At 39.1% G+C, this 15,397-nt stretch overlaps 1 protein-coding gene across 7 annotated transcripts in view; it reads left to right on the top strand.

The window, feature by feature from the left end:
* Positions 1 to 15,397, top strand: part of BMPR1A (bone morphogenetic protein receptor type 1A) — a 143,038-nt gene that overhangs the window by 123,777 nt on the left and 3,864 nt on the right. For all 7 annotated transcript variants that reach the window (XM_086381149.1, XM_086381150.1, XM_086381152.1 and 4 more), the window contains 5 exons: positions 3,698 to 3,842; positions 8,073 to 8,265; positions 10,621 to 10,918; positions 14,048 to 14,223; positions 15,230 to 15,360. In XM_086381149.1, coding sequence (XP_086237275.1) covers positions 3,698 to 3,842; positions 8,073 to 8,265; positions 10,621 to 10,918; positions 14,048 to 14,223; positions 15,230 to 15,360 — 943 coding nt within the window. The remainder of the gene's footprint in view (positions 1 to 3,697; positions 3,843 to 8,072; positions 8,266 to 10,620; positions 10,919 to 14,047; positions 14,224 to 15,229; positions 15,361 to 15,397) is intronic.

The raw sequence follows: 15,397 nt of genomic DNA, 5'->3' as shown, positions 1-15,397 counted from the left end.
GAACAGAGGACCTTACTATCAGTCAGTTAATTGGACACAACATTGTACTTCTTGTTATGTTCATGAATACTTAGATTTCCTTATTTATAGAATACTGAACTTTCTTATATCTGAATGTTTAAAACCTGTCCCAGGAAATCAACTTTATATATTACCATTCTTGAGTTATTTGGTGGTTCAGAGCTATTTGCATTTAGTCATGATTTCAGAAGACAGTTGCCAGAAGAGAAAAGTGATAAGAGGAGGACATAAACTTCATAATAAAACATTATCTGACTGATATGTGAATAAACCGAGAGATCAGTGGGACTGGTTACTAGACCTATAGGTAGACCCAAGTATATAAAGTTAGTTAGTATGTGATAAAGGTGACATTTCAGATTACTGAGGGAAAGTTGGCTTATTCAGTAAATGGATTTGGGAGTAGATAGCTATATGGAGAAAACTGAAGTTGAGTCAGTTCTGTACACTGAAATAAGTTTGAACCAGATTTAGCCATGTGGATATAAAATTCATGTGTGTGTATATATGTATATATATTTACATATATAAAGTAAAATGATTAAAATACTAGAACAAACCTTGGAATAGTTTTTAAAAATAATCTGAATCTGACACAAATCTTACAAGCCAAAAAAAAAAAAAAAACCTTAAAATTAAAAAGGAAAAGATTGATGATGTCAACTACATAAAGATAAAACTTTACTCTATGGTAGAAACCACTATAAATGGAGAGACGACAGTATAACATGAAAAATATCCCCTGCTTATATTACAAAGAGCTAATTTCTCAAATATAAAGAGCTTCTATAAATCAAAAAGAAAAAAAATCAATTCAGTAATTAGGCCCCCAAAAAATGAACATAATGGTTTGTTTAAATAGAAATACATATGGCTCTTAAAAGAAAAAGATGACTCAAGAATACTCATAATATGAAAAATGTAAGTTAAAATCATACTGAGGTATTATTTTTTATCTGTTACACTGGCAGAGATTAAAATTTTTTGTTCAGCTAGGACAGGGAGACAAGATGACAGCAAAAAGCTGTGGAATCTGTGAAGCTTATGGATGAGTATAGACCTAAAAAATCTGAATCCCAGGCTAGAAATTGAGAAAGACAAACAGCAACCAATCTGTACTACAAAATTCCCCAAGAAGTTCAAGAATTGGCAGTACTAACCTCTGGAAGTTAGGTTGAGGGTGGCTGCCTGAAAGTCTATTTTCAGAAGGTCAGATGCTGTATTGGTTGTGCAATCCTATATTAAGAAATCACTCCCAAACTTAGTGATTTGAAACAGCGGTTATTATTACCTCTCACGGTTTCTGTGGGTCAGGACTTCAGGAGTGACCTAACTGGGTGGCTCAGGATCTTTCATGACATTCAGCCAGATGTCAGCAGATGCTGCACTCACCTGGAGGCTTGACTGGAACTGGTAGATCCTCTTCCAGGGTAGCTCACTTGCAAGGCTCACAGGTTGGCAGGAGATCTTAGTTCCTCCGATATGAACCTCTCTACAGCACTGCCTGCATGAGCTTACTCACAGCAGGAAGCCTGGCTTCCAGTGCAGAGTGAACGGTCCAGAGACCAAGGTGAAAGATGCATGCTGTATGTGATCTAGACTCAGAAGTCGCACCATCTCTTCTGCCGTCTGTATTCTGTTGGTCACCCAGGTCAGCCCTGGTGCATTATGGAAGGGAATTAAACAAGGACAGGTGTGCCAGGAGGTGAGAAATGTTGTGGGCCATTTTGGTTGCCAGATACCAGTGATGTTGAGATCCCTGTTCTTATTCTGAATGATCATGTGACTTTGATCATGAACAAAAGGCTAGAAGTGTTGTCTCAGGGAAAGAGCAAAAATGTTCTCATCTGTGGTGTCCCATTACTGAGGGTGAGGTAAATGGTATAGTAAAAATAAGGAGGTAAAGTGAATATTTACGTAATAATCTGTGGGCTCCTCAGCCATCCAGAACCGTGCTAGCCAAGCTTGTTCCCTCTAGATAATGTATAAGAAGATTATTCTTAGGGAACATCCATCTGGCCCAAGAACAAAAGACCTAAATATTCTGCCTCCAGTAAGCCCAGTGAAGTGGCCCAAGCAGATTAGCTTACAGTGAAACCTGTAGTCAGTAAGCCATTCACTTACTAAGGACACTGACCCCCGAGAGACAAGAAACAAACGCGGCGAGTCCTGTTATTGCCCAGCTCACTCCCTGAAAAGAATGTCTGATTGCGGGACACAGGAAGAGCTCACGCAGAGCCCAGCAGGCACTCTGAGTCAAGGAGGTATAGCCGAGAGTCTGGGGAGAGAGCAGCAGCTATGGTTCACAGGTACAGAGTGCTGGAAAGGAGAGAGTTTTCATAGAGAAAGAACTCTATAGATGTCTTCAGAATGGTCCCACAGAATATTCAGCTGATCTTGGTCAGTGATTTCAAGTGAGCAAACCCCCCAAAGCTGAGAAAGACCACTTGAAAAGGTCGAAGGACCGATATTCAGTGCTCACACAAGGCTGTGAGCAGCGTCTCTTCTCACCAGCTATGTAACCTCAAAACCTCATAATTCACGGGGCTCTGGTTATAGCACTCAGAAGGGTCTTGCCTCAGTATTGGAGAATAATTAGCCACCTGTCTGACTTGGGACAAATGGTGGGCCCTAGGCCTATGGTTTCCTCTTTTGTAAAAAGGAAACACTACAACTTACCTCTTAGGAGTTTAATAAAGTTGAAGTAAGTCACAGAACAGTGCCTGACACACTGAACATCAATAAAAATGAGCTGTATGTATCCACATGGATAAATATGTAATACATAAGTTTTTTTATACAAGATGTAAAATATTAATACAACATATGCCATTTATAGAAATTAGTATCCAGAGGAAAAATTTTGTGTGTGAGTATATACTTTTTATGGTAAAGGTATAAATACACAGATAGGAAGGCTATAGCCACCTTCAAGACAGTGTTTGTCTCTTAGGATTAAAAGAAGAAAATGAAATTATCAGGGAAATTTCAGATATTTTAATGTTATTTTAAATATATCATAAAATTATAGCTTAATATTTATTAAATTTAAATGGTTCACACATGGGTGCTAATTAAATTAATCTCTAACTGTTTAAATGTTTGAAACATCTCATAATTTGAAGTTTTTTTCAAAAACCTTTAAAAATATCAGAATGAACTTGTTTGACTTCTTTTCCGTAAACTCCTTTTCCCTTTTTAAAAATGGTAGTATATTTATTGTTCATTATGATGTAAAACTACATTTATAAATTCAAATGAAAAAACATATGTAAAGCAGAGAAGGGATATTCTTACATCCCCAACAATAGCTATTATTTAACTTGCTAGATATCCTTTCTAATCCTTTCAGACAAGTATAGATACATATAATTTTAAACTGTTTATAGTGAGGGTGAAACTTTACATGCTGTTTTTTAATCAGTTTTTTTCACTTGCCAACGTACCATGGACGTCTTTCCATTTTAAGGTAGTATATAGCTCTCTATTTCAGAAACTCTCTCTCTGGACATTATTTTAACAGAGAATATATTATCTGTGATAAGACTCATTTGGTTATGAACCCACGTGATGAAGGAATGCTGATAGTGTCAACAGCCTCGAGACTTTTCTTACCTTAGACTTTTATTGTTTTAGAATTTTAATGTAGTTATCTTCTGCTCTTTTAAAATAAAAGACACTATTGCAAGAGCATCTCAAGCAGACGCCGTTACAATCGTGATCTGGAGCAAGATGAAGCATTTATTCCAGCTGGAGAGTCATTAAGAGACCTCATTGACCAGTCACAGAGCTCTGGCAGTGGGTCTGGATTGCCCTTACTGGTAAGCTGGGCTGCCGTGTAGGCGCCAATGGCCCACTGACACAGAATGTATTGCCATACGCTGGTGTGAAAGCCGCTCAGTTGTGTCCGACTCTTTGTGACCCCATGGAATTCTCCAGGCCAGAATACTGGGCTGGGTAGCCTTTCCCCTCTCCAGGGGGTCTTCCCAACCCAGGGATCGAACCCAGCTCTCCCACGTTGCAGGCAAATTCTTTACCAGCTGAGTCACAAGAGAGATGGTTAGAAGATTAAATTAGTTGAAATAAGAAATATGAAATAAGAAAGGATAGGCAGGTAAGGAAGAGCCGCAAGCAAGGTTAAGAGACAAAGTGTGGTCATGAAGTGCTGTATAAGTGTCAGCATTAGCTCACACATTTTTAACAACCATCTTGAGGAATCAGGTATAAAATTCTTTGCATTTGTAAGGTTAAATTGATCGATTGGGAGAAATATAAGTATTTCAGATTCTGAAATCAAAGAGAAGTTACTCCCACAGATCATCTTAATAAGAAGAACTATACTTCTTATACTGCAGTACAAAACTATATTACGGAAATACAGTTCATAAAAATAATGTTAAAGGGAGATGTAGGTAATTCTCAGAGAGTTATGTGTATAGAAATATTTGGATTTAAGGGTGAAGGGGATACTTATAATAAACACTAGACATTCAGATTTTAAAGGCTTTGTTTAGTTGGATGTGTTTAAATCATTGATGTCTAATTTTAAAATTCATTGAATCAGGTAATTCTGTCATTAAATTGGAAAGGTAAAAGTAAAACTGTCTTCATATGTGAACAGCATGATTGTCTACATAGAAAATGTCAAGAATGATAATGTAAAACGACAGCAACCAATAAGTGAGTTTATCAAGATTGCATAATAAGGTCTTTGTACAAAAATCATTGAATTTATATACGCTGTCGACAAACAGGGATTAAAATTTTAAAGGCAGTATCATTTAAAATAGCATTAAAAATGTGAAATATTTTGGAATAAGCATGACAGCATTTATGTATGACCTGTACACTTATAATCAGAAAACATTGCCAAAAGAAATTAACAAAACCATTCATAAGGAGATGTAGATACAGCCTGTTTTTGTATCAGAAGACTCAATATTAAGATTTCAATTAGCCTAAAATTGATTTATAATTTCAATTCAGTCCAAATCATAATCAGAGCAAACTTATAGAAATTGATGAGTTTATTCTAATGACTGTTTGGAAATGCAGAGGACCTAGAAGAGCCAAAAAGTTTTGAAAAAGAGTAAAGAGGATTCACTACCTGATTTCTGGGCTCATTGTGAAACTGTAGTGGTCAACACTGTTTAATCCTGGCGTCAGGATAAATGTGTGTGTCGGGAACAGAACAGAGTCTGAAGATGAACATACAAGTATGTGATCGGTTGATTTGGATACCACGGTAATTCAGGAGGAAGAGAGTCTATTCAGCAAATGGTGCGGGAAAAATTGGGTATCCATTTGCCAAAAGGTGAATCTTGACCCGTACCTCACTCCATATACAATACAGAATCACCTTGAAATGGATTAAATATAAAAGTACAAAACCTTTAAAAGAAAATATTTTAGGAAATTATTATAACTTTGAGTGAAGATTTCTTAGGACACAAAAGGAAAAGTCATTTTAAAAAATGATAAATTGGTCTTTCTTAAAATTTAAAACTTTTCCTATTCAGAAGATACTATTAAGAAGACGAAAAAATAAAGTCACAAACTGGCAGAAGAGTTTTGCTAAAGAATTTGTGTTGCAGAATATATGAAGAATTTTTACAACTCAGTAATGAGTCAAAAAACCCAGTCTTTTAAATGGACAAAAGATTTGAACAGTCGCTTGCCCAAAGAAAATATAAGGATGATAGATATGAACGGCACATGAAGAGATGCTCAGCGTCATCAGGGAGATGCAGATTAAACACAGTGAGATACTACTGCACATCCACTAGTTTGATGAAAACTGAGAGAGCATTAAGTGTGGAAAAGAAGATAGATCACCTGGAAATCCCATGCAACACTGATTGATATGTAAAATACAGCTACTTTGGGAAACAGGTGGATGGTTGGCTTTAATCCAGTGAAGCAGCCCCCCTGCTAAGTGTTTGCAGGATAGGTACGCAGGGGCTTCCCTGGTGCTCCGGTAGTTGAGAATCTGCCTTGCAGTGCAGGGGACATGGGTTCAATCCCTGGTCGGTCATCTGAGATCCCATATGCTGAGGGGCAGCTAAGCCCGTGAGCTGCAACTACGGAACCTGTGCACAGCAGTCAGGAGCCTGCATGCCACAGCTAAGACACGACGTAGCCAAATAAATGAATTTTAAAAAAGAAAAGATATGCAGACATGTTCCATAAAAAGACTATGAAAGTTCACAGCAGCTTTATTTATAAGTTGTAGACAGCCTGGGGACTTTCCTGGCGGGGTCCAGTGGTTGAGACTCCGTGCTTCCACCACCAGGAAGGCAGGAGTTGGGGAGAGGTACAGATTCAATCCCTGGTCAGGGAACATTCCACATGCCATGTGGCCTAATAAACAAACAAGTAAATGTTTTCAATTAAAAAAAAAAATTGTAAACAACCCAAAAATCCATCAGTTGCTAAATGAATAAATTGCAGTACATTCTTAGAGTGGAGTACCGCTTGGCAGTAAAAAGGAGCAAACTGCTGATACGCGCAACAGCAGCGAAGTGCGTTTCAGGGTATTTTATGCTGAACGAAAGGAGCTGGACACAGGCTGCTCACTGCGTGTTTCCATTTATGTCATACTCAAAGCTGTAGGGACAGAAGAGAGATCAGTGAGGCCAGAGACTGAAGGTAGTGGAGAGGGAATTGACTTCGATTCTCTACATCTTAATTGTGATGTTTGGTTGTGGTTACATGACTGTGTACATATGTCAAAACACGTTTTCAAAAAGAGTGAGTTTTATTATATATAAATTAGACCTCAGTAATTCTGACTTTCTAAAAAGAAATCACAAAAGGATTGTGTAACAAGTGATACATAAAGTGAGTCAGTTTAGACACTCATAAATCGAGCCCATTTAACTGTGTTTCCCGCCTGGACCGTGGTGTCAGAGTCACTGTATTGGTTTAGATTGGCTGATAATGTTTCTGAAAATGAAAGGTCGCAATTTATGTGCTTCTTTCATCCAACAAATACTGATGAAAACAGTGGTGTACTAAAGATGTTGTCCTGTATAAATATCTGTGTTCTGTGAGTCGTGGGGGATGGAATTCAAACAAATATATACACCAATAGTTACAATTGTGGTAAGTGCAGCAACTGAGAAATATATATGTGCTATGAAGTTTTTGAGAGAGAAATAATACTCTTAAGGAAACTATACATACAAAAAGACTGAGAGAGGAATGAGCTTGACTGAATTCTAAAAATTGAAACAAGGTAGATAAGAGGGATGCGTGTGGGGGATTAGAGTGAAAGGTCAGGCGGAAGAGTTAGGCAAGGGCCAGGCCACGTGGGGTCCTACATACAGACTGAGCTGAACGTTTCTAACTGTCATTTTGGATTTTGTGACATGATAAACCACCCCACACGCCAGTGACTTGAAACAACTAACGATTATTTTGCATGATTCTGTGGGTCTTCTTGGCAGTTCTTTTTCTGAATTTGTTCAGCTAGACCCAAATGGTAAAGTTTATGTACATGGCCAATGGTTGGTATGGTTTTGCTCGTTTTGGTTACAGAGTGCCCTAAAATGGCAAGAAAGGGTAAATCCCAGTGCACAAAGACTTTTCCCTTGTTCTGTTAATACTTTAGCTGTTTTTCTTTTGCCCAAAGCAATTCATGTAGCCAAGCCCAGAGTCTGGGCACGGAGACTACCCAAGACTGTATGTACTAGAAGGGGAATTATATTGACCATTTTTGCAAACTGTCTGTCACACTGACAGACTGTTACTTTGTGATTTTAGAATATATTGTACATTGTTGCCTCTCCTTCTGAATACAGTACAGTCTTCCCTTGGGATTTACTTGAGGGATTGGTTCCAGGATCCCCTGAAGATACGAAAATGTACAGATGCTCAGGTCTCTTACAGCTAGCCTTCCATATCCAAGGATGCAGAACGGATACAGAGGCCAACTGTATAAACATTAATATTGGAGTTGGTTGGTTGTGTATACCATTCTTTTTGATGGGTTAGCCTATTAAACCACTTTCTCAATCTTAATACTTCTCATTTTACTTTTTCCTATGAAGGTTCAGCGAACTATTGCCAAACAGATTCAGATGGTTCGGCAGGTTGGTAAAGGCCGATATGGAGAAGTGTGGATGGGTAAATGGCGTGGGGAGAAGGTGGCAGTCAAAGTGTTCTTTACCACTGAAGAGGCTAGCTGGTTTCGAGAAACAGAAATCTATCAAACTGTGCTAATGCGCCATGAAAATATACTTGGTGAGTACACATTTTATTTTAGTCCCATGTTCTAGAAGGTTAATGGGGTGCCGGTGGAAGCCTAGCTCAAGGGCTTGAAAACATGTGAGCTCAGCTGTGTGCATTTGGGTAAGGAAACCTGGTGGAATATCTGCTTTAAATACAACCCAGGCCTGAATGCAGCCAGCCAGTCTCTATACATACCTCAAAGGTGTTTTGGGCTTGGGTTCCAAACCACTGCAATAAATCAGATACAGCAATAAAGCAAATGACACAAATATTTTGGTTTCCAAGTGCATTTAAAAGTTGTTTATACCGTACTGTAGTCTAAATGTGTAGTTGCATTATGTCTAATAAACAATGTACATACCTTAGTGTAAAAATACTTTACTGCTAAAAAATGCCAAAACTACAATAGTAACATCAAACATCACTCATCATAAATCACCATAATAAGTATAATAATAATGGAAAAGTTTGAAGTTTTTTGAGAATTACCAAAACGTGACACATGAAGTGAGCAAATACTGTTTGAAAAGCAGCTTCTATAAGACTTGTGGTCGGAGTTGTCAGAGACCTTTAGTTTGTTTTAAAAAAAAAAACAAACACAGTGTGAAGCTCAATTAAACTAGGTGTGTCCAAATTTATTACCCGGCGGAAGAGAAGCAGCAGTGAGTTGTAAATTGGAAATAATGTAGTTTATTGGACATACTCATATAGTAACCCAAAAAGAGTCTCTAAAAGGTAATTGAAACAGTTTTCTAGGTCACTTTAACTATGTGCACCTTTGCCTCCTGTGAATGGAATCACCCCCCACCTCTGTGAGATGCAGCCTCATTTACGGTCTGTGCTAGTAGGGCTCTCCCCTCACCCCCATTTACACAATACCAAAATAACCTGGTATGATTTGATCGGTATGGCACAGAAACTCATCTGCCTTCCCTGGCTTTCTTTTCAGTGACTATTTCCTTGCCCTTTCCTTTATAGCATGTTGCTAATAGTTTCCTACGCTAACCGTGTTAGTTTCCAGGAACTGCTTATTGCAGATGACCACAAACTGTGTGGCTTAAAACAATAGAAGCTTAATCCTCTCCAGAGTTCTGGAGGCCAGACGTTTAAAAGCAAGGTGTTGGCAAGTCCAGGCTCTCTGAAGGCTTTAGGGGAGGACTCTTCCTGCCTCTTCCAGACTCTGGTGATCACCAGCTAACTGTCCTCAGCATTTCACACTCTCTGTTGGCACATGACCTTTCGCCCGTTGTGTCTGTGTCCAGACTTCGCTCTTCTTGTGAGGATACTAGTCAGAGTAGGTACCTACTGTAATCACCGGGACTTGATTATATCTACAAAGACCTGTCTCCAAATAAGGTCACATTTATAGAGACCTGGTGGACATGAATTGGTTGCAGGGGGAGGGCTATTACTCAACTCAGCACTCTCTGACCTTCTTTTGAAGAGAGGACAGACAAGAGGAGAAGGAAGGAAAGCCAGTATCGTGAACTTGCTTGTCAGTGAACCAGGCTGAAAAGGCAGATGTGATGAGCCATTGATGGGCAAGTGGGCGTTAGCTTAGTTAGGATCAAACTCTTAGTTGAATATAGTTAACTTAATTTTTAACTCTTTAAAGTAAAGGGCAAGGAAATTGTAGCTGAAAAGAAAGCCCGGGAAGGTAGATGAGTTTATGCACCGTACTGATCAGATCATACCTAGGTTATTTTGCTCCTGTATAAATGGGGTGAGGGGAGAGACCTACCAGCATAGAGAATAGTTAACCTAACCAGCACTTCGTCCACCTGATGTGGAGAACTGACTCATTGGAAAAGACCCTGATGCTGGAAAAGATTAAAGGCAGAAGGAGAAGGGGACAGAGGATGAGATGGTTGGATGGCATCACTGACTCGATGGACATGAGTTTGAGCAAGCTCCAGGAGTTGGCAATGGACAGGGAGGCCTGGAGTGCTGCAGTCCATGGGGTCGGGTCGCAAAGAGTCTGACACGACTGAGTGACTGAACGGAACTTTTAATGTGTCCGCTTTTCAGTTTGAAATGAAGAGCCTTTTCTACATTCCTTCTTCATAGTTCTTGGTGCTTAGGGAATCATGTAGATTAACAACATTCCCTCAGGTTATTACATATGTGATCTTTTTCTTAGTCATATTATCATTTCTATGATTAAGATTATTTAATTACAAAAGTATAGACTTATGTGTAAATGACAGATGAAAATTTGAGTAATACATTCAAGAGATGTTGTCAGCTAAGTTAAATTTATATTATCTATAGATGATACCCAAGTTATTCTCAGTATCCTGAATGAACATCTTTTATTCTTCCTAGCCACCTCTGAGAACTAACCTTTTAAACTCATTAATTAAACAGGTTTTATAGCAGCAGACATTAAAGGTACAGGTTCCTGGACTCAGCTCTATTTGATTACTGATTACCATGAAAACGGATCTCTCTATGATTTCCTGAAATGTGCTACACTAGACACCAGAGCCCTGCTTAAGTTGGCTTATTCGGCTGCCTGTGGTCTGTGCCATCTCCACACAGAAATTTATGGCACTCAAGGAAAGCCTGCAATTGCTCATCGAGACCTGAAGAGCAAAAACATACTCATCAAGAAAAATGGAAGTTGCTGCATTGCTGACCTGGGCCTTGCTGTTAAGTTCAACAGGTGAGTGGTTCTTTGCCTGGTGTCTGGGATTATTTTAATCTTCTAAAGATAGTTCAGTTCAGTTCAGTCACTCAGTCGTGTCCAACTCTTTCTGACCCCATGAATAGCAGCACGCCAGGCCTTCCTGTCCATCACTAACTCCCAGAGTTCACTCAAACTCAAGTCCATCAAGTCGGTGATGCCATCCAGCCATCTCATCCTCTCTCGTCCCCTTCTCCTCCTGCCCCCAATCCCTCCCAGCATCAGAGTCTTTTCCAATGAGTCAACTCTTCGCATGAGGTGGCCAAAGTACCGGAGTTTCAGCTTTAGCATCATTCCTTCCAAAGAAATCCCAGGGCTGATCTCCTTCAGAATGGACTGGTTGGATCTCCTTGCAGTCCAAGGGACTCTCAAGAGTCTTCTCCAACACCACAGTTCAAAAGCATCAATTCTTCAGTGCTCAGCCTTCTTCACAGTCCAACTCTCACATCCATACATGACCACTGGAAAAACCATAGCCTTGACTAGACGAACCTTTGTTGGCAAAGTAATGTCTCTGCTTTTGAATATGCTATCTAGGTTGGTCATAACTTTCCTTCCAAGGAGTAAGCGTCTTTTAATTTCATGGCTGCACTCACCGTCTCCAGTGATTTTGGAGCCCAGAAAAATAAAGTCTGACACTATTTCCACTATTTCCCCATCTGTTTCCCATGAAGTGATGGGCCCAGATGCCATGATCTTCGTTTTCTGAATGTTGAACTTTAAGCCAACTTTTTCACTCTCCTCTTTCACTTTCATCAAGAGGCTTTTTAGTTCTCTTCACTTTCTGCCATAAGGGTGGTGTCATCTGCATATCTGAGGTTATTGATATTTCTCCCAGCAATCTTGATTCCAGCTTGTGCTTCTTCCAGCCCAGTGTTTCTCATGATGTACTCTGCATAGAAGTTAAATAAGCAGGGTGACAATATACAGCCTTGATGTACTCCTTTTCCTATTTGGAACCAGTCTGTTGTTCCATGTCCAGTTCTAACTGTTGCTTCCTGACCTGCATACAGATTTCTCAAGAGGCAGGTCAGGTGGTCTGGTATTTCCGTCTCTTTCCCTGTTTGTATTCAGGACAGTGGGGCTCCAAACGCGTGAAAAAAAGTGCAGTGACAGTGCTCGTCGCTCAGTCGTATCCAGCTGTTCGCGACCCCGTGGACTGTGGCCCACCAGGCTCCTCTGTCCATGGAATTCTCCAGACAAGAATACTGGAGTGGGTTGCCATTCTATTCTCCAGGGGATCTTCCCGACCCAGGGATTGAACCTGGGTCTCCTGCATTGCAGGCAAATTCTTTACCATCTGAGCCACCAGGGAGGCCCTGCAAACACGCATCTGTGCTCCTGTGATTATAAATTAGGATTTGGGGGGAGGTTCGTCTTAGTGTTTTGTTCTCATTGTGGTTTTTGTTTTTTACAAAAATTACATCCTACTCTACATATTCTTGGTTTCCTAATTTTTATTGTCTTAGACATCTACTTCAGTTTATATAGATCTTTACTCTTTTTAAGAGCAGTATGGAAACTTCTCCATTTTATAGATTACTATAATTTATCCCATCTGTGACCCAACTGGTGGACATTAAAGTTGCCTCCAGGTTCTGTTATTTAAAAAGTGCTTCAATGAATATTGTATTTTATCCATATATAATATTCCAGAGTTCTTGTACAAGTATTTCTTCATAGTGGATTTCTGGAGAAGGGGCTAGACAGAGAGTATGTGTATATTAAACCATATTAATAGGTTGTCCCTTTAGAAAGTGTGCATCAGTTTATACTCCCATAAACAAGATTTATGTATGCCATTGCTTCATCACTACTTGATATTGTCAATATTTTTAAACAATGAGAATATCACATTTTTAGGAAAACATTGAAATTGTTTTAATGTTATAACTCTAGAGTACAGCAGCCATTTCACATTTCAAAATTCATTTCAGGCCATAAAATTAAAGTATATAATAAAGCAAACATCAAAAAGTTTAATCTTCTTCTGTCATTATTACAGTTTTCTATCCTATTGAGTTTTTATTGGCTCAAGTATTCATCAGATGCTATTTAAGACAATATAAAGTACATTATATTGACCTCCATTTCAGAATAGTTTCCAGAATTTTAACAGATCTGGGAACCTAAAAAAAAGTCATTCATGTCTTCAAACTCTAAAATATACTCCCAAAATTAAAAAAAAAAAAAGATAAATATTGCAGTATGAGTATGTAAACGAGACTCACAATAGAACTAAGTTGGTTGGACCCATAAAGAAAAAAATGTAATCCTAAATCACAAAGGATCACATGAGAAAGAAAAGCAAATGACACCTCTCAGTTTTCACATTTACTGATCCTAGGACATGATTCTGAGAAGGCAATGGCACCCCACTCCAGCACTCTTGCCTGGAGAATCCCATGGACGGAGGAGCCTGGTGGGCTGCAGTCCATGGGGTCGCTAGGAGTCGAACACAACTGAGCAACTTCACTCTCACTTTTCACTTTCATGCATTGGAGAAGGAAATGGCAACCCACTCCAGTGCTCTTGCCTGGAGAATCCCAGGGACTGGGGGAGCCTGGTGGGCTGCCGTCTGTGGGGTCGAACAGAGTTGGACACGACTGAAGTGACGTAGCAGCAGCAGCAGCAGGACATAATTTTCTACCACATTTTATATTCAGTACTGTTCTCTTTCTTAGAGAGACACAGAACTTATTTGGTAACAAAACTTGACCTGAAGTGATTTGAGGTATTTACTGTCTTTATTTATTCAGTTAACTGTGAATATTCATACTTAGTTTTTTTCTGTGGACTTAGTAATGATTTTGATTCAGTACTGCTGCAGACCCTGCTGGAGATGTTATATAATATATAGCATATATTTAAAGGGTATAATACGTGTTTAAAATCTGAAAGATGTTAAATTTCAAAATACACCTAGCCCCAAGGATACTGATAAGGAAATGTAGACTTATTAGATTTTATTTAGTTGTGTATACAAAACACACACACAGAGAGAGAGAGAGAGAGAGACAAATTCTGACTGTTACACAATGCAGTGAAAATAGAGAAGAAACGATTTTCTTTTCTCTCAGCCTGGGCATTTTCTGTCTTCTGTTTCAGTGACACAAATGAAGTTGATGTACCTTTGAATACTAGGGTGGGTACCAAACGCTACATGGCTCCAGAAGTGCTAGATGAAAGCCTGAATAAAAACCATTTCCAGCCCTACATAATGGCTGACATCTATAGCTTTGGCTTGATCATTTGGGAAATGGCTCGTCGTTGTATCACAGGAGGTAGGAGTTTCGGTAGCATGTTTCTGGTTATGTCCGTATACTCATCATTCAAAAAATAACAGCTTCAGCTGTATAAGTTAGATGTCATCTATGTCAGGGATCTCCAAGATCACTCACTGGTTCTGTAATTGCGTTAGGACTCCCAGGATTCAATGTATAGTTGTCTTCATAGCAAAGATTTGTTACACTGAAAGGATACACGTCAAAATCAGCAAAGGGAAAAGAAAAGGCCTATGGGGCGAAAGTTCAGAGGAAATCAGGCACAAGTTTCTGAAAGTCCTTTCCCAGTGGAGTCACTCAGGATGTGCTTAATTCCCCTAGCAGTGAATTGTAAAAACGTGAAATATTGTCATCTAGGGAAGTTCATGAGAGATTTAGTACCCAGAGATTTTTTTGGAGGCTGGTCACATGGGCATCCTCTGCCTGGCATGTATAAAAATTCCAAACTTCTAGAAAGAAAGCAGGTCGTCAGCACAAATTATATTGTTTGCACAAATACTCTAGTTACAAAGGCCACCCTTTTCATTTATATGAGTAGAGAGAGCTGTTTACCAGGCAAGTTCCCAGATACCAGCTAAGTGTCAATCTTTCAAGCAGGCCTTTTATACAGATAGCAATTTTGGGTCTGCTTTGTTAACTCATTTCTACATATACATTGTCTTTCTACTGCTTAAAAAAGACTCTTACTCATTTATTAGTAGAAGCAACTGTGTACATAAAAAATAAGACTAAAAATTTCAGTTGAATGGTTCACTTTGCTTATTTTAAGGGATGTTGGCATGTTCAATATGGACAACTATGGTGGGGATATAGAAAATAATCAGATATTTAAAAAGAAAAGTAGAACATACATTTAGTATGAAACGTGAATCATCTACTCAGTAGTCTCTTCTTCTTTATGGGGGAATCAATTTTAGTCCCTTAGCTGAGTAACAAGCGCTGAGCGGATTGATGTATTTTTCCAGCCACCATTTTTGTGTCCACTGTGTTTTCTCACTCACTGCAGGAATAGTCGAAGAGTACCAGCTGCCGTATTACAACATGGTACCCAATGATCCATCATACGAGGATATGCGTGAGGTGGTGTGTGTTAAACGTTTGCGGCCAATTGTGTCTAATCGATGGAACAGTGATGAAGTAAGTGGGGTTCAGTCCTCTCAGGAACTGATTGCTG

This window comes from Bos grunniens, chromosome 28 (genome assembly GCF_055505025.1).
Source record: "Bos grunniens cultivar Pamir isolate PY7600 chromosome 28, Bosgru_T2T1.0, whole genome shotgun sequence".
NCBI lineage: Eukaryota > Metazoa > Chordata > Mammalia > Artiodactyla > Bovidae > Bos > Bos grunniens.
The sequence above is the reverse complement of the archived record's forward strand: the minus strand, read 5'-3'. Positions and strand labels throughout refer to the sequence as shown.